General features: G+C 38.9%; 1 protein-coding gene across 4 annotated transcripts in view; it reads left to right on the top strand.

Moving 5' to 3' along the window:
• SVEP1 (sushi, von Willebrand factor type A, EGF and pentraxin domain containing 1) overlaps positions 1-21,709 on the top strand; it is a 195,020-nt gene that overhangs the window by 109,739 nt on the left and 63,572 nt on the right. For all 4 annotated transcript variants that reach the window (XR_004819523.1, XM_035723592.1, XM_035723593.1 and 1 more), the window contains 13 exons: positions 3,255-3,416; positions 3,798-3,889; positions 5,022-5,118; positions 7,249-7,362; positions 8,601-8,714; positions 9,503-9,704; positions 12,364-12,521; positions 13,339-13,540; positions 15,365-15,540; positions 18,347-18,471; positions 19,448-19,571; positions 20,240-20,410; positions 21,373-21,546. Coding sequence is in view for 3 of the 4 variants with exons in the window: in XM_035723592.1 (XP_035579485.1) it covers positions 3,255-3,416; positions 3,798-3,889; positions 5,022-5,118; positions 7,249-7,362; positions 8,601-8,714; positions 9,503-9,704; positions 12,364-12,521; positions 13,339-13,540; positions 15,365-15,540; positions 18,347-18,471; positions 19,448-19,571; positions 20,240-20,410; positions 21,373-21,546 (1,911 nt within the window). In the remaining variant the exon portion in view is untranslated. The remainder of the gene's footprint in view (positions 1-3,254; positions 3,417-3,797; positions 3,890-5,021; positions 5,119-7,248; positions 7,363-8,600; positions 8,715-9,502; positions 9,705-12,363; positions 12,522-13,338; positions 13,541-15,364; positions 15,541-18,346; positions 18,472-19,447; positions 19,572-20,239; positions 20,411-21,372; positions 21,547-21,709) is intronic.

Genomic DNA, 21,709 nt, shown 5'->3' on the forward strand with positions numbered 1-21,709 from the left:
TTGTCTTAGGAAACCCATTTAAAAGGCAAAATTCACTTGGCTGCAGGGCTCTGTATGTTATCTTTAACACTGTCAGGGAACAGACATGTGAGATTACATTTTTCCTGGTCATTTCAAGGCACTATTTTTAATTCTATTTTAATATCACTTTTGGCATACTTAGATTTCTCTTTCTTTCTCTCTCAAGTAGAAGAGGTTAAAAGGATTTTGTCCCATTTTTATTGACTCAGAAACCATAGTTTCTTTGGTGAAGATTCAAAATGAAACTTTCTCCCCTCTCTTCTTAGGAAGTTAGACCATCAGGAACTGCCTCTGTATATGTGCATGTGTGTGTATTTAATACTGTATTATATACTACAGATAATGCTATTATTATGTATGTATGTTATATTTACACACACATATGCTATATGTGTATATGTATATTTACTATATGTGTAAATAATACATTAAGTATTGATTGTCCACTCCTGGAAAATATATTTCGGATGACAACTGTCTGCCCTGGGAATATAATTTAAGCTAATTTTCACATGAAAATTTACATTTTCTATGTCAAAAAACAAAGTATAGACATCACAACAACGTGTTCATTAACCAATTTGCTGATTTTTAATCTGAAGATTTTATTATTACATATTAGTATGATTTTTGGCATTCTGTCAGTTTCTAGGTGTATAGTCTTCTTTTTGAGGGTAAGATTGTGCTGAAAAAATTGTATGTGCAAAAGAGTTTAATTCATCATAGCATCTTGGTTTCACTGACACAATTTGTATTTTTACCTTATCATACACACTCAGAGATATTCTCTCAAACCAAAGTTTCATACCTTTACCAGTGGAAGATCTATGCTTCAGTTAACTACTTTAATTAGCTGTTTGGAGTTACCTTTTCCAAATAGGTAATCATTTTTTGAAACTTGAGATTCAGAAAACCCATTTTAAACTCAGCAACTTTATTTATTTACTTATTTATTTTAAAGATTAAACTCAGCAACTTTGTGTTTGTGCAAAACCCTGTCTAGAACTCTAAGATCTAGCAACAAAGAATAGATCAATTTATTGTTGGTGAAACAAAGATCCTTATAATTTAAAGTTTTAGGGGCTCCTGGGTGGCTCAGTTGGTTAAGAGTCTGCCTTTGGCTCAGATCATGATCTTGGGGTCCTGGGATCAAGCCCCATTTAGGGCTCCCAGCTCAGTGGGGAGTCTGCTTCTCCCTCTCCCTCTGCCTCCACCCCCCACCCCCGGCTTGTGCACGCTCTCTCTCTCTCAAATAAATAAAATCCTTTAAAAAAGTTTTTTAAAAAGTTTTAATATAACAAATATTTTTGCTATAACAAGTATCTTGTTTGACCAAGATACTTATAGTTTAAAGTTTTAATATAACAGATGTAGCCAGAAGAAGTCTGTTTTTCTTTTTTGTTGTTGTTTTTTTATTTTATTATGTTCTGTTAATCACCATACATTACATCATTAGTTTTTGATGTAGTGTTCCATGATTCATTGTTTGCATTTAACACCCAGTGCTCCATGCAGTACGTGCCCTCTTTAATACCCATCACCAGGCTAACCCATCCCCCCACCCCCACCCCTTTGGAACCCTCAGTTTGTTTCTCAGAATCCATAGTCTCTCATGGTTCGTCTCCCCCTCCGATTTCCCCCCCTTCATTTTTCCCTTCCTGCTATCTTCTTCTTTTTTTTTTTTTAACATATAATGTATTATTTGTTTCAGAGGTAACAAGCATTAATATCTATGATATCTTCTGCCATCTCTTGATTTGACTCCAGACTTTTTGTCAGCGATATAAAAGAGCACTTTTGCAAAAGATGTGAATGGCTGTTTCAGCTTAAACACTTTGATCTAAACATCTTGAGATCACCACAAATGCCTTATTGTTTATTTGATGTTTATGGTCATACCAAAAAAAGAGATGCCATTACGTGGAGTATCCTGCCCCATTGAGCCTCGAGTGCATTTCTAAATTTTTCAACCACATTGCTAATGATTTCTGCCATACTAATTTTTATTAACAAAAATCCAAAGCCTACGTGATAAATATGCTGAGATTCCCAAATAGCTACTTCTTTGTGTTCTATCTTCTATTCAAATTTATGCAGACAAGTCTTAATAGTTTTAGTGGTTTTCTCCATTCATAATGGTTCAAGGGCTCATGCAGATGAGACAAGTTCATACCAGGAAAAGAACATGCTGAATTCATCTTTGGCTCACAATCTAAAATCCCAACCCAAAGATTGAGTCATGACTGGTCTACCCCACTGTAGTTCTGCCAAAAGCAACCAAAATTTATCAAAGAAAATGCAGGTTCATGTTATGTTTGAAGCTATTTCTTGTTTGGTTAATATTCTACCAATTATTAGCAAGAGAATTTCAGATTTGGTTAAATCACAGTATTCAACTGGATGTTGTTTATAAAAAGCATGTCTAACAGAAAATGACATTAAAAGGTTTAAAAGTTAAAAAAAAAAGGCCCTCTTCCCCATACAGAAGAGACAACAACACAGAAGAAATACAATTTTCTGACAAACATGAAATAAGCAACTTAATTTATCATTGAAATGCAAGTTAAAATAACAGTGCAATTCCATTTCCACTTTCAAATTGAAAAAAAGTATTTAAATGATCATTATCAGTAATGAGTATGCAGTAAGAGCAATTCCATACATTACTAATGGGGCTATAAGTTAGAACCATTTTTTTTTTATGATTTGACATTATATATTATTGGCTTTAAATTTTCCATTATCTTTAGATCTATAGATTCAACTACTCAAATTCAGCTGTTCAAATTCAACTGTTATCCCTAGGAAAGAATCAGAGGTTTATGCAGAAAATTTCATGTCAGCGTTATTTATAATAGCTAACAAATAGAAACAACCTAAATGTCCAATAGTAGAGGAAATGTGTCTCAATTATGTCCTGTCAAGGCATGCAATATTTTTCTTTTATTAAACACTGTTATTTAACAACTTGTGAAATGCTGAGGATGTAAAGTGGAAAAATCAGAATACAATTATTACATGATCAATTCAAACTTTTATTGAGTTAATGTGTGTTGTTAAGAAAGGAAGGAAACAACAGAATGTTTATCTGGGTGATAAAATAGTATAGGTATGAAATATGTGCAAGAGAATCTATTAGCAATTCAGTAGCTGTCTTATAACCGAGGGTTGATGCGCTTCTTTTAAGAGTAAACTGTTGTTTTGGACTCACAAATGATTTTTTACCTTTGCAGTACCTTGTCCAGTAGGAGAATTCTCTCGTTCTGGATTAATGCCCTGTTATCCATGTCCTCGAGACTACTACCAACCCAATTCAGGAAAGTCCTTCTGCTTGTCTTGTCCCTTTCATGGAACCACAGCCACCAGTGGTACCAGATCCATCACAGATTGCTCCAGTAAGAAAGATATGCTTCATTTCTTATGTAATCCCACGTGTTGGAGACCTGTGTAGCTTCAATTCTGAATATCGCTATTTTCAGTGGATTTGGGTGTCTGGTCTTCTGAGGCCTTTTTGATGACAATGACTCAAAGATTCTTACTTTGGCAACATTGAACTTGATAACTTCCCAGTTTCTTTCTGAGAGTCTGGGATTTAATGATGTATCCCATCCATCTATATACTCTCTTTTTTTACTATTCCTAAAACAAAATACACGTGACTTTACCTACTCTGAGAACTAGAACATTGACCATAGTATTTAGGTAGAATCTACTTATGGGCAGTATCCACCACGCACTAATATGGTTTTCTAATGTTTTCTTATTAATCTTACTAGCTTTTAGCTCAACATTCTCAGCAGCAGAGGAAAGTATAGTGCCCCGTTCTTCTCCTGGACATATTAAAAAGAAGTATGAAGTCAGCAGTCAGGCAAGTCCCTTTTATACTTATAGAATCTTCTCCAGTGAAATGTTTGGAAAAACACTCTGTCATTATACATGCTATACAGAGGAAAACTACCAGAGTTGAAACTACCAGAGTAATATCTGGAATCGAGGAATATCTGGAATATCCTGCAACCTGGAAGTCTCAGGAACATTATCAATGAATAATAGTACTTACTTGTGACTTCTAATAAGAACTTTCCAAAAATGCAGCATTAGAAAAGTTCTAACTACCAAAAATTGGGACTTTTCCCCAACAGTGTCTGGCATAGAGAATGCGTAGATGTGGGGAACCTTTAAATTCACTAATAATTAACACTTACCTCAAGCATAACCCATCATTTGAGTAAGAGGCATTTGGTTTAGCCAAAGGCCTTTGCTTGTTGGCAGGAAGAGTTACTCAACGTTCATGAAAATTATTTAAATTTTTTGTCAGGAAAAAAAAGATCATTTATTGGAATAATGTATGTTAAGAAACATAACTCATGAACGTAACTAATTGTTTTCCTTTAAAAAAAAAAAAGACTAGTGAAGACCAATTATTTTGGTAGATTCAACCATTACTCTGAATAGACCTAGCCCAATGTCATGATGAATTCTTTGGCTTTAAGTATTTTTAAGGAGGATAATAAGGTTGTATTTCTTATTTCAACTTCCTACCATCTTGTCCAAACATACCAACTTGTAAGGGCTTTGTAAGTCATATTTGAAACTAAGCCTAGCAGACACAGAAATTTGTAAGAACCACTAGAGCAGTGACTATCAACCCTGAAGACATATTAGAATCCACCGTCCAACTTGAAAATATAATGATGCACAGATCCCACTCTCAGAGATTCTGATTAGCCGGTCTGGGGTGGGGCCCTATCCTTTATATTTTTAAAGCACCTCAAATGGAGAATATCACGTAAGAATATCACTCAAGAATATATATCATATGTGTCCATATATGGCAGGCACCAACATTATGCAGGCAGTGGTCCAGCAAGCTTGAGCGAACTCACCTGGTAAAAGGAACCACCTGTCTAATACTGCAAACCTTCAAACTCTATAGTCAGGATTGCTTTGAAATGATTGGAGTGTTTTGTCTCTGATAGATTTCTTTTTACCACCGGTAGGTTTTCCATGAATGCTTCTTAAACCCCTGCCACAATAGTGGAACCTGCCAACAGCTTGGGCGTGGTTATGTTTGTCTCTGTCCATCTGGATATACAGGTAACATAAAGGAATGCAAATTTTAGTATATTTTTTCAGATGAAATCATTGTGATTTGCACATCAAACTATGAGATAAATTCATTGGACTATATCAATGCATAAAAATTTGGTTGAACAAGATAAACCAAGGTGAAAAAAGTGTACATTTCTTACAAATAACAGTTTTCCTTGCACATTTTGGAGGAAGAATAAAGAATCATCTTCTCTATGAAAAGGTCACATCATAGCTCACAATTTAAATAGGAATGCAGTTTCAGAGGCCAAGGTTCCACTCTAACACACTTAAATGTATGATATGTTACCCAGCATAGAACAGATTGTCCAGCATAAATATTTTTAAACAAACTCCAGTTTCTCTCATAGGCTTCACATTAGTGGAAGTTCTTATGAATAGCTATGATTTGTTGCTTTGTTTCTATCTTTCTGGAAACTGTTCTTGGAAAAACAATATGGCTTTGAACTTGATTATGTAGAAATTACATAAGAATTATGTTTTCTTATAGTGTAATTCACATTCCAGTTCAGTTCAGAAATATAATTTTTGAGGGGAAATGAACTATATCTTAAAATTGCAATTTATTTCAAATAATTCACTATTTTCTCTTAGAAATGCAGTTTTTGCATTTTTTTTACTTTTGTACAGCTAACATGAAATGTCATTTCAATGAGAAAGATGGCATTAAAATAAAAGAATTCACCACAAAATGAAAATAAAAGAATTCACCACAAAATGAGCAAAAGGAAAATTGGAAAATGAATGTAGCCCAGGGCTATCAAGAATATTGGCATTCCACTTATTTCAGCTTGCTTATACGTGTATTGTGTGTGTCTCAATTTTTATAAAAATTTGTCTTGACATTCCATAAGAAATAATGGATCTTGTCCTAGAATTTTGTAAGCAAGTGGTGGTTGAGAAAGGGCATAATTTGGGCAGTGGTTCTCAAGTTTTGATGTGCATCAGAATCATCTGGAGGGCTTCTTAAAACACAGAGTACTAGACTCTAACCCAGAATTTCTGATTCAGTAGGTCTAGAGAAGTTTTGATAATTTGCATTTCTATCACATTCCCAGGTAATTGCTGATGCTCTTGGTCCAGGGGCCACACTTTGAGATTCCCTGGTGTAGAGGAAGAACATGGGTTTCTGTCAGAGCTAGCCCACAGATAGCTTATGTGCACTGTATCAGAAGATATGTCCCCACTCTGGGACACCTTGAATATGTGCTGAGATCTGGCAGGACTTAGCCCCACCCCCACTCCTCAGCCAAGTGGCCTTGATAGCAAGTATATATGACTCTATATTTTTCACTTCGGAGTTAAACTAATTTTATGCTACCAGGTCTTCCTCCCTGCCCTCCCCACCACCAGCTTCTAACTTGGAATTTTCTGCTATCTTTTATGTATCCTTATAAGGATATCTTTTACTTTTTTTAAGATTTTATCTATTGATTTATTTGAGAGAGAGTAAGGGGGGAGGAACCATGGGTGAGGGAGAAGGAAAAGCAGACTCCCTGTCTGCTTTCTTAGATCCCAGGACCCTGTCTTGATCCCAGGACCCTGAGATCATGCCTTGAGCCAAAGGCAGACGCTTAACCAACTGAGCCTGACACAGGGCCCAGATCGCAGGACCCTGAGAGCACAACCTGAACCAAAACCCAAGAGTCAGAAACCCAGCCTACTGAGCCACTCAGGCTCCCCTCCTTATAAGGATATCTTTTTAAAAAATATTTATTTATTTATTTTAGAGAGAGAGAGAGCAGGGCGGAGGGAGAGGGAGAGAGAAACTCAAGCAGACTCCACACTGAGAACAGAGCCTGACACTGGGCTCGGTCTCATGACCTTGAGATAATGACCTGAGCCCAAACCAAGAGTTGAGCACAAACCAAGAGTCGGATGCTTAATTGATTGCACCACCCAGGTGCCCCAAGATATCTTGAATCTCTAGAAAGAGGCAGTACTTTTACTAAATACTTAACTAGATGGTAGCCCTTAAGGAATTTTGCCCTTTCCTTCACCACCACCACTCCCTATAAATTCAGATTATTGAGATAATTACCTTTAAATGATCATGGTTCTGTTTCTGTTGATCCCACTCTTTGATTGTCCTTCCGTATTTCATTTGCATTTCAGGCTTAAAGTGTGAAACAGACATTGATGAATGCAGCTCACTGCCATGCCTCAACAGTGGAATTTGTAAAGACCTAATTGGGGAATTCATTTGTGAATGCCCACCAGGTTACGCAGGTAAGAAGAAAGTTTCTTGTTTTTACAATATAAACCTTGGAATCATTAAAATTTCATTGCTGGAAATCAAAACCACAGTGAAATACCACCTCACACCTGTTCGAATGGCTATTATTTAAAGACAAGAGATAACAGCATTGGTGGGGATGTGGAGAAACGGAAACGCTTGTGCACTGTTGGTGGGGATGTAAGTTGGTGCAACTGCTATGCAAAACAGTATGGAAGCGCCTCAAGAAATTAAAAATAGAACTACTGCATGATCCAGCGATTCCACTACTGGGTATCTGTCCAAAGGAAATGAAATCATTATCTGGAAGGTTTGTTGATCGTAGCATTGTTCACAATAGCCAAGATATGGAAGCAAGCTTAAGTGTACCTCAAGGGATGAATGGATAAAGAAAATGTGATTGAGTTATATGTAATGGAGTATTACTCAGCCATAAAAAGAAGGAAATCCTGCCATTTGCAACAACATGAGATAAAAATTGAGGGCATATGCTAAGTGAGATAAATCAGACAGAGAAAGACATACTGTATGATCTCACTTTTATGTGGAATCTAAAAAAGGCAAGCTCATAGAAATGGATAGTAGAGGGGCGCCTGTGTGGCCCAGTCAGTTAAGTGTCTGCCTTCGGCTCAGGGCATGATCTCGGGGTCCTAGTATCAGGATCTCGGGCTTAGCAGAGAGCTGCTTCTCCCTCTCTCTCTGACCCTTCTCCCCGCTTGTGCTCTCTCTCTCTCTCTCTCTCTTTCTGTCTCAAATAAAAAAATTTAAAAAAGAAAGAAAGAAATGGATCGTAGAATGGTAGTTGTCAGGGGCTGGGTGTGGGTTACTGGGGATGTTTTTTAAGGGTATAAACCTGCAACTAGTAGATAAACAAGTCATATTTAAGAACTCAAGGGATAAATTCAATAAAGGGGTGAACAACTAGAAAATAATATAAAATTTTTATAATAGATCACACTTATCATCCTAACTGAAAAAAAAAGCTAGCTATTCATAGTTATCATTTTCCATTGTATGTTGAAAATGTCAGATTTCTTGCTAGAAAATTTTTGCAATAAATAGAATGGAAGAAAACATTTTATTTCAGTTTATTTGGCAAAGTTTTTCACAAACATATTAGCCACAATTTCTGATTGTTCTGCTGTTACACCTGACAGCTTACTTGAAAACTGTTCGTCTAAAATTCCTTTCAGGTCTTCTCCAAGCTAAAATATTCTGTGATTCTTTGCAGGGAAACTATGTGAAGAAAATATAAACGAGTGTTACTCTAGTCCTTGTTTAAATAAAGGAACCTGCATTGATGGCTTGGCTAGCTATCGCTGTACCTGTATGAAAGGATACACAGGTGAGATATTTCCATTCTTCCTGCGTTGGCATATTATCCTGCAAAGCACCACAAATTACTACATTTTTAAACATTATATTATATTAATGTTCATTTTCTGATTTTTTAACTGTGCTCTGATTATCCAAGAGGAAGTCCTTATTTTTTGAGGAAATACACACTGAAGTATTTTGGGGTCAAAGGGTATCGGGGTGCAGTTACCCCCAAACAGCTTAGAAAAAAGTGTGTGTATGTGTGTGTGAGAGAGAGCAAGAGAGGGAGACAGAAAGAGAAAGAGACATAGAAAAGACAAGAGTTTGTATGCTAAGATAAACATTCAAGAAGGAACTGGAAATAAATCATGTAAGATCATATTGTAAATAGATGCTAAACAATATGATATATATCATATATATAAATTATATACATATAATTTATAAAGAGAGAGTTCCCCCAAAAAATGACCAGTGAAGGAAAAAGGCAAGGTCAAAGAAACAGGAAAATTTTGAACTAAATTTGCTAGTTTTATTTTTTAACATAGTCTCAATTAGATGTCCATTATGAATGTTAGTTTCAGAAAGACCTAAGATCAAAAGAGCAGATTATCCAAAACACAATCCTAAAATGACTTACAAAAGCCAAAGCTCATTCAAGAGTAGATCTCAAACCAGTGTGAGAGGCCAGTAGTTTGGCAGCTTCCGTTCCAATCCTTTAGGAGCGACATCCTCCAAGAAGTCAACACTTGGATCCTAGTTTCCCAGGGGGGTTAGTTAACATTTGGGCTCTTTCTCACCCTGCTTCATCCCCAGGCCTGCACTGTGAAACAGAAGTCAATGAATGCCAGTCAAGCCCATGCTTAAATAATGCAGTCTGTGAAGATCAAGTTGGGGGATTCTTGTGCAAATGCCCTCCTGGATTTTTGGGTACCCGATGTGAAAAAAACGTGAATGAGTGTCTCAGTCAACCATGCAGAAATGGAGCTACCTGTAAAGATGGTGCCAATAGCTTCAGGTAAAGCCCTAAGTCTGGTTCTTTGCACTGGTTTTCTTTTCTCAACCATTAGTCAATCTGCAGCCTTTATGGAATATTACTTCAAGTCCCAAGTCAGCCACTCCCTAATTCTAGCCCAAGGATAGGCAGCAGTAGACTCTCCCCACCACCTGAGGTTCTTATTCACTAAGTCTGGGGTAGAATCTGTAGTTTTTAAATAGGCAGCCTATGTGTTTTAAGTTCCCTAATGATTCTAATGCACAGCCAGATTTGGAAACCACCGTTCTGTACTTGGGAAGTCATAAAAGTTGAAAGGAAACAGAGTAACACAGAAACAAATACCAAAGCATTAGACAAAACTCATTGTCAAGTGTCTTATATTTTTTCAGGAGTTTTTGCACTAGCTAACGTCAGAAGGAATTGTGCCATCATCCTGTCACAGAGCCAATCTACATTCTATGTCTGTGGTTTTCAAACATTTTTCTTTTACTTTAGTAACCCTTGGTTCTTAAGAAATCTAATATGAATGGAAACAAGTAAAATAATAAAACCTAACCTTTCGTGGTTGAAAACAATAGTATTTGTAGAGGAGACATACTTTGTATTTCTGAGGCAGCTCTTGGGGTGCTAGGAGAACACAGTTTGGAAATTGACACTCATCCTGTTCCCCTTGAAGGGTCTGTGGCTTCTGCAGTACAAAAGATGGACCGGTGTTGCTTGCAAAATCTTAGGGAACTTTATTGTCCTCAACATGCCACAGTCTCTGGAAGTTTATAAAAGTTAAAAGGAGGGGGAAAAAAGTACCCCAGTTGTAACATTTCCCAGTCCTCTCCCCTTCAATACTGTCCCCCCAACAAATAGCCAGGGCACGATCCAGAAGAAATAGGCAACCCATTCTGCCGGTGAGACTTTCACTCTTGATGTGGAAAGGAAGTCTTAGCAATGTAGCTTCATCTTTTCATAGGCTTTTTACATCTTCTGACCTAACCAGAAGCAATGAGAAATTTCCAGATAAACAACAAGAGTTCTAAATTCTCCCCAGAGTCAAAAACAATTGATGAATACCAAATTTGTCTAAATCCTAACTAGAGGAAAGGTGAAGGTAAACTCTCCTAATTCAAAGGGAATGTTGGTTGTCCCCAAAGTGAACCTATTTCATAGACAAGGATATTGGATTGCTAGAATATCAAACATGGGCAGATAAATATGAGTGAAATTCTAACCAAAAGATTTGTCATCGAATGCAGAGAACTCAGTAAAGACCTCCCCCCGTCAATTCCAATGTAAACCTGCTAATGACAATGTTAATTATCATGTATTGGACAGGTCCTTTTTTAATTACAAAATATTTCAGACATACAAAAAATTACCAAGAACAATAAAAGTCACACACTCATCACGGTAATTATCAAACATTAGCATTTTGCCATATTTGATTCGTATCTCTTGTTTTAAAAAAATACCTTTTAAAGATAGTTATGGAGTTCCTCCAGTACACACGCACGCACGCACACATGCACGCACACATTCCTCTTCTTCCTCAGTAGGAACCACTGTTCTGAAGTTGGTGTCTATCTTTCTCATTCAGCCTTCATATGTTACTACATAAACAATGCATAGTACAGTTTCACATGTTACATAATTGGTATTATACTAGATACATCCTTTTGCAATTTGGGTTTTGTTTTCACTCAACATTATGTGCTGTCAAGGTTGATACATTTGGCTCTAGTTTATTTATTTTAACTGCTGATTAGTATTCCAGTAAATGATTATACCATGGTTTATTTTCCTATTCTCTTCATAAACATGTAGAATAATGCTGTTATGAATGTTCATTACATGTGTTCTTTTGCACCGTGCAGTAGTTTCCTAGAGCACGTAAGTCGAAATGGATATACAGGCTCTGGGAATGCAGACCCTCAACTTCGCCAAATTGTAGTTCTGCTCACTATGTGAGATTTCCCAGTTCACGACACCCTTGTCAACGTTTGACATTATCAGATATATTTTCCATTCTGATAGGTTTAAATGGTTTGTTGCATACCACAGAGACTATACCACATACTGATTAAGAACAAGGCACTAGATTGGGTTTAAAATCTTACTCCACCACTTAGTAACAAGGAGACTTGGGCAGCTTAACCTCTCTGAGCCACAGTTTACTCATCTGTAAAATGGGAATGATAATAATGTCACCTCATTGTTGCAAAGACTGGTTTAATATATATAAAGCCTTTGGAACAGCATGTGAACTTTTTATATTTTTTCCTAGCACTTCTATGGGGAGAGAAACTCCCAGTATGTAAATAATAATTTGCCTGGACCAGAACCACTTCCTACTCTATTTTTGCTACTACAACACTTCAGATATATATTGTCTTAAATAGGTTTAATTAAATGAACTAAAAAAAAAGGTAACTAACAGTTAAGGCACTTTTTTGATGTGGAAAATATGTTTCATCATTTCAGAGTTGTTTACTCAATTTATCTAAATTAAAAACAAAGCAAAACCCCAGTTCACCCATTTCTCCCATCCCACCCGGACCCCGGCAACCACCAGTCTGTTCTCTGCATCTGTGAGCTTTCAGTTTTCAAAGTCTGTTGAGACAGTGTTGTCATAAATGGGAGACTTCCTCCAATGCATTTCTATGTGTTAATAACATTTTGTTTCTTTCAGGTGCCAATGTGCAGCAGGCTTCACAGGGCCACACTGTGAATTAGACATCAATGAATGTCAGTCTAACCCATGTAGAAATCAGGCCACCTGTGTGGATGAATTAAACTCATACAGTTGTAAATGTCAGCCGGGATTTTCAGGCAGCAGGTGTGAAACAGGTATATATGAGCTCGGTGTTATTAATAACAATACTAAAAATAATGAGATCATAACAATGTCAATTTTTACCTGTTCCGAGCACTGTCTACATACCAAAAACGATGCTAAGCATTTTGTACTTATTTAATTTTGACAGCCATCCAGCAAACTAGGTACTATCATCCCCAAGAGCAAAGGTGAGGAAAATGAAGCTCAGAGGGGAAACAGAGAAAACTGAATTTAGTAGAACTCTTCACCTTCTACATGTTTAGAAAGGACACTTGATTTAGGAGTTCAGAGTCCACAGACATGTCTGAGAATCAGCTAAGCTGCTTTCTCAGAGTGCTGGAGTCTTTTAACTGTGGGACTTTTGTTTTCTTAAGTGGGGTATGCAGGATTGGGGCAGAGCTGAATTGCTCATGAAATAGGGAAGAACGAGGGCCCTGAGTAGAGGTGGAATGTGGCCCTTGCAGTTACCCCTCTTTTCTCCTGTAGCCTCAATTCCCCTGCTCTACGGAGTCATCCCATCAGCATACAGACATGTGTTAGTGTCCCCTGTCTTTATTAACTTCCCAATTCCATCTCTCCTTCCAGCTAGTCCCTCTTTCTCTACTACTAAGTGCTTTCCCTATCTTAGTTACTGATTCTTTTACTTAAAAGAATGTATTATATACTTTGTAAATAATATATATTTAATGTGGAAACTGCTTCTCACATCATCATATTGACTGAAATGGGCTTCTTTGACAATAGTACTGCAAATCCACTGCTTATCTTAGACAATTGAAAAATGCCTCCCAAGTGCCAGGGTCGACATACCTTTCTTATTTGTTGCAGACCAGTCTTCAGGTTTTAACCTGGATTTTGAAGTTTCGGGTATCTATGGTTACGTTATGCTAGATGGTGTGCTTCCGTCTCTCTGGGCTGTAACCTGCACATTCTGGATGAAATCCAATGACACCAATAATTATGGAACACCGATCTCCTATGCACTTGAGAATGGCAGTGACAATACCTTCCTCCTGACCGATTATAATGGGTAAGCAGAAATGTCAGGAAAGTCATACTCTAGATCTTATCCTGGGACCAAGTTAGAACTGACACTGGTGTTGGGGGATAGAGGAGCAAGGGGGTCAGGTGCTCCAGCAGGATAGCAATGACAATGGTCAAACAGAGCATCTGGACACGTTCTGTAAGAAAGCAAAGTTTCAATGATAGCACGTTATGCACAGATTATGTTTTGCTCCTTGCTAAGTGTTACTTCATTTGATCTTCTCAGTGGCCCAAGGAACTGATTTTCTAGGCAGCAAAACAAAGTTGCAGAGAGACTAGATGATTTGCCCCAAATCTCACACTCTGGAAGTGGTAGAGCTAAGTCTCTGACTCTTAAGACTGACGCTCTTTCTTTTATATATCAAAGCCTGCAGGAGTTCAAGGGTTTCAGTGACATTATTGACCCATGGGAGACACATACATTAAATAGGAATCCATCTACAGACTCAGGTGTACAAGATGATGTTTATTTCTCTTTGGATCAATTAATTCAACTGCAGGGCTGCATCTCTCTGGGCTGTCAGAAAGACCAACCTTGGTTGTTTCCCTCCTTCTTTCCCTACTGAGTGCTTTTCCTATCTTAGATTCTCACAGATTGTCGGAAACCCCCAGAGTCTTGCTAAAGAGCCACAGACTTGGCTAGGACTTCCATCACTGGTCCTCTGTCCACAGTGCTTATCACTGGGCTGTGAAGTGCCTCAGCGCCTGTGGGCCCTTCAGAATCACAGCTCTTTGCCATGTGGAATCCCAGCCTTCAATCTAGACAGATTCTGTGGTGGCCTTTTCATCTAAGATCTACCCAAATTTCTGTCCCATTGCTACTGAGCAGGGTGCAGGCCCCACTGAGCTCTCTTGCCTCTCCTCAGTCCATGGGACTCTCACTATTCTGGTAGAACTCTCCCCAGCCTCAAACCCTGTTCTTCTTAGTGGAAACTTTCAAAAACAAAATCCAAGAAATTTACACAAACCTCCCCTGAGGCAAAATATATATAAAGAGAGAACCTGTTATCCACTTGAATAGGGAAGGAAAATGGGAAAACACAAAGGGGAAGCAATTAGTATTATAAGAATACCGTTTTTTTCCATAAATATCTATGAATAAGGACTAAGAAGATATGGAGAGAGGTATTCAATGAGTTCTTCCTTATCAATTTTCCCTAATTTTTTTCTTTTACTCCAATTGCTTTTGAAGACATTTCACTTTAAACTGCTTAATATCTTTGATATTCCCCAAAGTGACATGGTTGTTCAAAACCTCTTGTTGTTGGTCATCTTTGTTTAGTTCCAATTAGGCTTGCCTTTGGATCAACATACTTTGTCTGCCATATGACCGCTTTGGCAAGCCAGAGAGAGAACTCACTTTCTGTGAGACCTCTGAAGTTAGTTCTTGGTCTTGGGAAAACATCCATTCCATAGGAAGGAACCCGGTCTGATGTTTGTACAACTCTCATTCCTTCCATTCTTGATTCACTCTCTCCAGAATAGACAGTTGGTAAATTATCTCAACTTGGATCAACTTCTCTCGTTATCCTAAGACTTTTTCCTATCCCTTCGTGTCTGAGAAACATAAACTAATTTTCAGTGAACTACAATAAAGTGTAATTTATAAATCAACTCTGCCTCTATGAAATGTGACCAAATGGAGAAAAAGAAGTAATGGTTGTCCTCGAAGTGCTTTACATACAAAAAAAAAAAAAAGAAAAAGAAAAAAGAAAAGAAAAATAAGGAAAAGAAGAAAAATAGTAACGTGCCCCATAGACGAGATTACGATGTATGACTGATGACTCTGTTACCTGGAATGTTTTCACAGTTGGGTTCTTTATGTGAATGGCAAGGAAAAGATAACAGACTGTCCCTCCGTGAATGATGACCGTTGGCATCACATTGCAATCACTTGGAGGAGTTCTGATGGAGCCTGGAAGGTCTATATCGATGGGAAACTATCTGACGGTGGTGTGGGCCTCTCTGTTGGTTCACCCATACCTGGTATGTCTTAGCTAAAGGAATATCATTCCCTTAGATGCCAGACGTGGTGGCGCTTAGATGAACGTCAAGTTTGCTAGCTTTGTTGTCCTTGGTTCTACACAAAGGTCAACAGTTATCTCTCCCATTTTCTACTCCATGATTACCCAGACTGTGAATTCCTACCAGCTTTTCCTAGGTGAGCTGTGTGACACTCTGTGTAAGAAATGCACTTGGGGACTTATAGTAAGACTAGCAAGATGCAGGCTGAGCTAACCATGGAAGGTCACTAAACTGTCTTCCAAGGAGGAGAGGAATTGCTGGTATGTTTTGGTTGCTTGTTTTGTGTTGTGATTGTTTACATAGGACACAAGTATATCCAGCGTATAAGCTGGAGCACTGCTAACACTATCTGTCTTTTATGAAGAGGAAAGTTAGAGGTTCCCTGTAGTAAATAAGGAAACATTAAAAGTGTTTCAACAGGAAGTGACATTATCAGGTGAAGTGGGGCAGTGGTTCCTTTTTGTGTTTAAGTATTCTCGTTTTCAACTCTCTCTTCTCTGGATAGTGGGACTGCAAGTGGCTTTTATTTTCTTCTTTATTCTTTTCCCGTATTTCATAATGAACATATATTTCCTTTATGGTTAAAAAAAAAGAGCATTTCTATATTTAAAAAAAAAAAAAACCTGATAGAAGAGTGAAAGTAGGTTACGGGGATAGGAAAATAAAGCACAGAGACTGTAATAGTAGCCACCCAAGGAGACGGTTGTCTGACCGCAGCAGTAAGAATGAATTGGAGTCCATAAATATTGCAGAGCCCCAACTGACAGAACTTAGTGAATGGCTGGCTTCAGTTTGGGTGACTAGGTCCAGTGAAGAGTCTGTTAGCTGAGAGAGGAATTCTAAGAAAAAGGACAATTATCAGAGCAGGGATTAGGAGTGAAGGAAGAATTTCTATTTGATTTTAGATATATTGGGTTTGAATTCTAATCACAGGACTACATGCAACTAAAAACATAAGTTGATACCACTTTATATCAAATTGACAGAGCTGTTTTAGTGGTAGGATGTGATTGGCAAGGACTCGGCACAGCAGACACTTTAGAGTGCTGGTATGAAAACTGATGCAAACTTCCTGGGAAGCAATTTAGAAACTTTCATCAAGAACCTTAGAGAAACCCTTGGCATGCAACCAACAATTCAACTACCAGGAATCAGACTAAAGAAAATAATCAATGATCTGAATAAATACTCATGTATCAATATATTTATCTCAGTGATACTTTAGTACCAAACTTGGAAACAACTCCAGTATCCAATAAGAAATGGTAGTTTAATTAACTAATTAAGTAAGCAAAGTATGGATTATTGTGCATTCATATATAAAATAGCTATTAAAACTCATGAAATGAGAGGATGTCCAAGAAGAAAAAGCCAGATTCAAACATCATACATAGTATGATCCTGAGTTGTGTGTTTTAAAATCTCTCTCACACACACATACACATATACTAAAAAAATAATAAAAATAAAACCTCGGAGGAAATACACAAAACTATTAAATGATTTTTTTTTCTGGATAAGAGGAATTCCTTATGCTTTATTTTTTCAAATTTTCTCCCGTACGTGTATTAATTTTTAATGATTAATAAGAAAGGACGTAGTTTTGGGAAATCATGAAAAGGGGTTCTATATATATCAATTGGGAGGCGTGAGATCAGATGGGGAGATTGTTGCAGGAAGAAGAGAGGAGGCGGTGGAAGCCTCAGGTGCCTCAGCATCTTAAGAGGTAGGCGGAGAAGAGAGGCAAAATGAGCACAAAGGTTCAAGAAGGCCGGGACAGGATGACTTCACGAAAAGAAAGTGGAGTCAGCCCAGCCCCCGGCAGGGAACAGGTGGCATCCCCAAGGAGGAGAACTAAAGAGAGTTTAAGGAAGGGACAATTTGCAAAGGTGTGGGCAAGATTAAGAGAACCAAAGTATGAAAGTAAAACACGCCCATGACTAGCAACAATAGAATGGCACAAGAGATGGGCCCCAAATGACAAGGGGTGGGAGTTGTTGCCAGAATGTAGGCAAACCTAAACCTTGCTGGGAGGAAGGTATCCAGGAAATTAAGCTTCTCTTTCATCCCACTTCCTTATCTTGGGTTGGCCCTTCCATTAGCCAGGTATAAACAGAAGCCAGAGGAACAAGGCAACCAGGTGGTGTCAGCCTTTGAGGGCACAAAGCAGAGTTGAGAAGGGTGGCAGGTATCTCTGAAGGGGCAAACACAGACCAGCCAGTACATGCAGGAAGGACAGTTTAATAGAATGAAATAGCCCAGTAGGAACCAACGATAAAGAGAAATCACGAGAGGTGAATATGAGTTTCTGCTGAATTTGGCAATGAGGTAGCCACTGGCAAATTTAGAGGTCACCTTGGAATTGGTGATAGAAATTTAAGCATTTCAGGGTTACAAAGAAGAAAACAAAGAGCAGCTACTGGTAGTCTGTCATGGAGGGTAACTTCCTGGAATAAAGGAGGCAAAATAGAACTCACCTGTTTTGTTGACATAAAATACGCATGCACGTATGTATATGTGTAGTTTTTATAGTTAAATGTTTGTAAATCTGGTATAATATTCTAAACCCTCTCTGACTATTTTTTAAGTTGCTCTAGATAAAATATTGAATTTGTCCTTGTAGGTAAAACATACGGTAAATGTAGGTAATTTGGTTTTTCAACAATTTTCCCTGATACCTTTATATTCTCAGTGCTTTCATTAAGTTAGCATGTTTGGAATAACAGACATGAAGTCAATTTCCTCCTTATTTCTCTCCTCTCTTTAGGTGGTGGTGCCTTAGTTGTTGGGCAAGAACAAGACCAAAAAGGAGAGGGATTCAACCCAGCTGAGTCTTTTGTGGGTTCCATAAGCCAGCTGAACCTCTGGGACTATGTCCTGTCTCCACAGCAGGTCAATTCCATTTTCAGTGTATGACAGTAATGAGATACAAAGGTACAAACCTAGTGAAAATGTGAACAGACTAATGATGCCATATCTTACTGCAACCTCTGGGTTTTCAGACTTGACCACCGATACCATTTGATGCTATGGTCGTGGACGAAGCTAGGCAGAGGTTATCTGCAGTCACTTTCAATTAATCCCCTTTTCAATTTCTTGGTGATGTTTTTAAATTTCATTAGACATGATTATTTTAGGAGACCTTGTAATTTCCAAGCTGGAGAGAATCAGAGCTAATACTGGTTCACATCCCTCTGACTAAAGATGCAGAAATTGAGGGCCGGCCATAAGGCAATGCTTAGAGAGTAACAGGAGCCAGTGGTTAAAGCCAGTCTGGAGTCCGACAGCCTGAGTTCAAATCCCTGTTCGGACCACAGCCTTGTAGTGCTGATTTTGAACATGTCACTCCATCTCTCGAAGCTTCGGTTTCTTATCTGTGAAAGATGAACAGATAGCACAGTAGAATTTCGGCACGATCACACACGACACGGCAGGTGTAGTCGTGGTCTTGTTTGCCACATAGCGAGGGCTTCTAGAAGTCTACCTTATTATTATAGTGGCAGAACTTGTCCAGGCCTCAGTTGACCCACCTCTAGATCAGAGGCAGCAGACAGGAGAATGAGATGTGGGGAACCTCTATAACACCTCAATAAACTGCAGAGCTTTAGACAAGAAATTCTCAGTCAGAATTTCAGACTATCTGGCAACTGGCATATTTGGGAGAGGGGAGGGTGGGGATGGAGGAGAGAGAGGGAGGGAAGAGACTTCTCCGTTACCCCTGAAATCATACTGTACAAAAGCCTCCTTCCCTTCACCACCCTCCCCCCCAGATCTGTGAATGTTTTCAAGAGGACTCAATGAGGGTATAATAACTCTGTCATATTGAAACAAATAAGGTTTATCTAAAGACGTGTGTTTAAACTTCCAGGTGAAATCACTGGCTACCTCATGCCCAGAGGAACTCAAAAAAGGAAATGTGTTAGCCTGGCCTGATTTCCTGTCTGGAATTGTGGGAAGAGTGAAGATCAATTACAAGAGCATATTCTGTTCTGGTTAGAATGTTCTTCTTCTGTAAACTGCCATCTCTTGACTACTCCCAAGATCTTCCTGCAAAAGGAGACAGTTCAGAATTCACTGTTGGTCAAGTAGGGTGTGCCTGTCAGTCTGTTGTTTAGCTAGCAATTCACCTTTACTCTACCTTTATCCAAAGGATTTATTTTTTCAATACTTAAATACATGCTGTATTGGAGAGTACAAAATTCATTGTGGAGAAAACTTAGACAATGGTAAAACAAGGTACTTCCTAGCAGCCGTCTAGGGGCAGTTAGCACAGGGAAAAAAGCAATGGACGTGACAGTCTGCACACCGAATAATCAAACTCTGAATGATCATAAAATTCAATGTATTTGAAGAAGTTTCTAAAGATGTCCTAGAATTCATGGGTTTTGATAACTCATAAGTACATTTCATTAATATTCTTAAAATACCACTTTTTCCTTAAAATATTCAGCTGACCTCTGCAGCAAGAGGAAAAGTGGTGGACTCAAGCAGTCTTTTCCTGGTCATTTTGCTTGCCAGGGATCTGGTCACATGTCACCTTGTTTTGGTAGCAGTAGAAAGGCTCTCAGATGCTGGTGCAAGGCGTGATTTGAGACTCTTGACCTGGCGATGTTGCCACGAGGGTGCTGACAAGCTCTGTGCCTGTGTTCTTTTCCCGCAGATTGCCCACCTTTAGAAGGATTGGTACCTCATCTGCGAACTACGTCAGCCGACTTAAAGCCAGGCTCCAAAATCAGTGTGTTCTGTGATCCAGGCTTCCAGATGGTTGGGAACCCTGTGCAGTACTGTCTGAATCAAGGACAATGGACACAGCCACTCCCCCACTGTGAACGTGAGCTGCCGCTGTGGAAGGCATTTCAGTAGCTCCTGACAGATGTTGGAGCATAGGGACATTTTTCAGGAATGCTAGATAAAAGCTAAATACACCACAGTAGTAAACACAGTAACTATTCACTGAATAGTTCCCTCTCTATGAGGGAGATGGGTGATGAAGAGACTAGCCCTGTGGTTGCACCCCAGGTGCAACAGGGAACCGGATGAGAAGGGAAGACAGAGCTGGGAGCTGGAGCCCCAAGAGAGATGGGTTATGGCTGGGTAGGAAACAGGAAAAGATCTCTTGAGTTGGATGCATCAAGTCATTTATTTATTCAGCGATTTTAAACCACCTACTATGTGCTAGACAGCAATCTATGTTCTAGTGATGCAACAGTTGGAAGAAAGTCTCTTTTATGGAGTTTACACCGGAATAGGAGAGACAGGAAATGACAAGTAAATATTGTTTATTTATAGTAAATAAGAACAAGGGCCAGAAGTAGGAGCTTTGGAGAAAAAGAAAGCAAAGTAGGGAAATCCAAAGTGAGGGGTTGGGTGGAAGCAGACTGCTTTATTAGTTAGGGCGATCAGCAAAGTTTCTCCGTGGCATCCATTCTCACCAACATACGTATTTCTCTGTGGCTTGTTTCTCTACTCCCACTACATAGCAGGCTCCACAGGGCAGGAGTTTCTCTCTTTGGTTTATTACTGTAACTTCAGCACCTACAACAGTGTCTAGCAGGACCTTCATAAATATTTTTTTTAATTAATGACTTGCATGCCTGCTCTGAGCCAGACCGTCTGCTGGGTGCCGAGGGCACAGGTATGGCTGCAGCCCACTGCCACCCCTCGAGGGCTCTGGATCTGTGTTTATGCGCAATAGAAAGTCCCGCTTAACTGAACTGCTGGCTTAATATAAGCAAAATGTGCTTTGAGCATTTCGCTCCTCATGTGGTTGTGCTCTTCCTGGCCACATTACAGGCATTAGCTGTGGGGTGCCACCCCCTCTGGAGAACGGCTTTTACTCAGCTGAGGACTTCCATGCTGGCAGCACGGTGACCTATCAGTGCAACAATGGCTACTACCTGTTGGGCGATTCAAGGATGTTCTGTACAGATAATGGGAGCTGGAATGGCATTGCACCATCATGCCTTGGTGAGATCAATCTTGGCAATACCCCCTGGGTTTATGCTAGCTCCCTGGGAGACAATCTTCCCAAATTCCTGAGGTTTCTTGTGACATTCCTTTGTTAACTTCATCTCATCCCAGTAAGCTCTGGGCAAGCCACAGTGACAAAGCAGCTGTCCCTAGAGGTGCC

The sequence above is a fragment of the Zalophus californianus genome, chromosome 13 (assembly GCF_009762305.2).
Source record: "Zalophus californianus isolate mZalCal1 chromosome 13, mZalCal1.pri.v2, whole genome shotgun sequence".
Lineage (NCBI taxonomy): Eukaryota > Metazoa > Chordata > Mammalia > Carnivora > Otariidae > Zalophus > Zalophus californianus.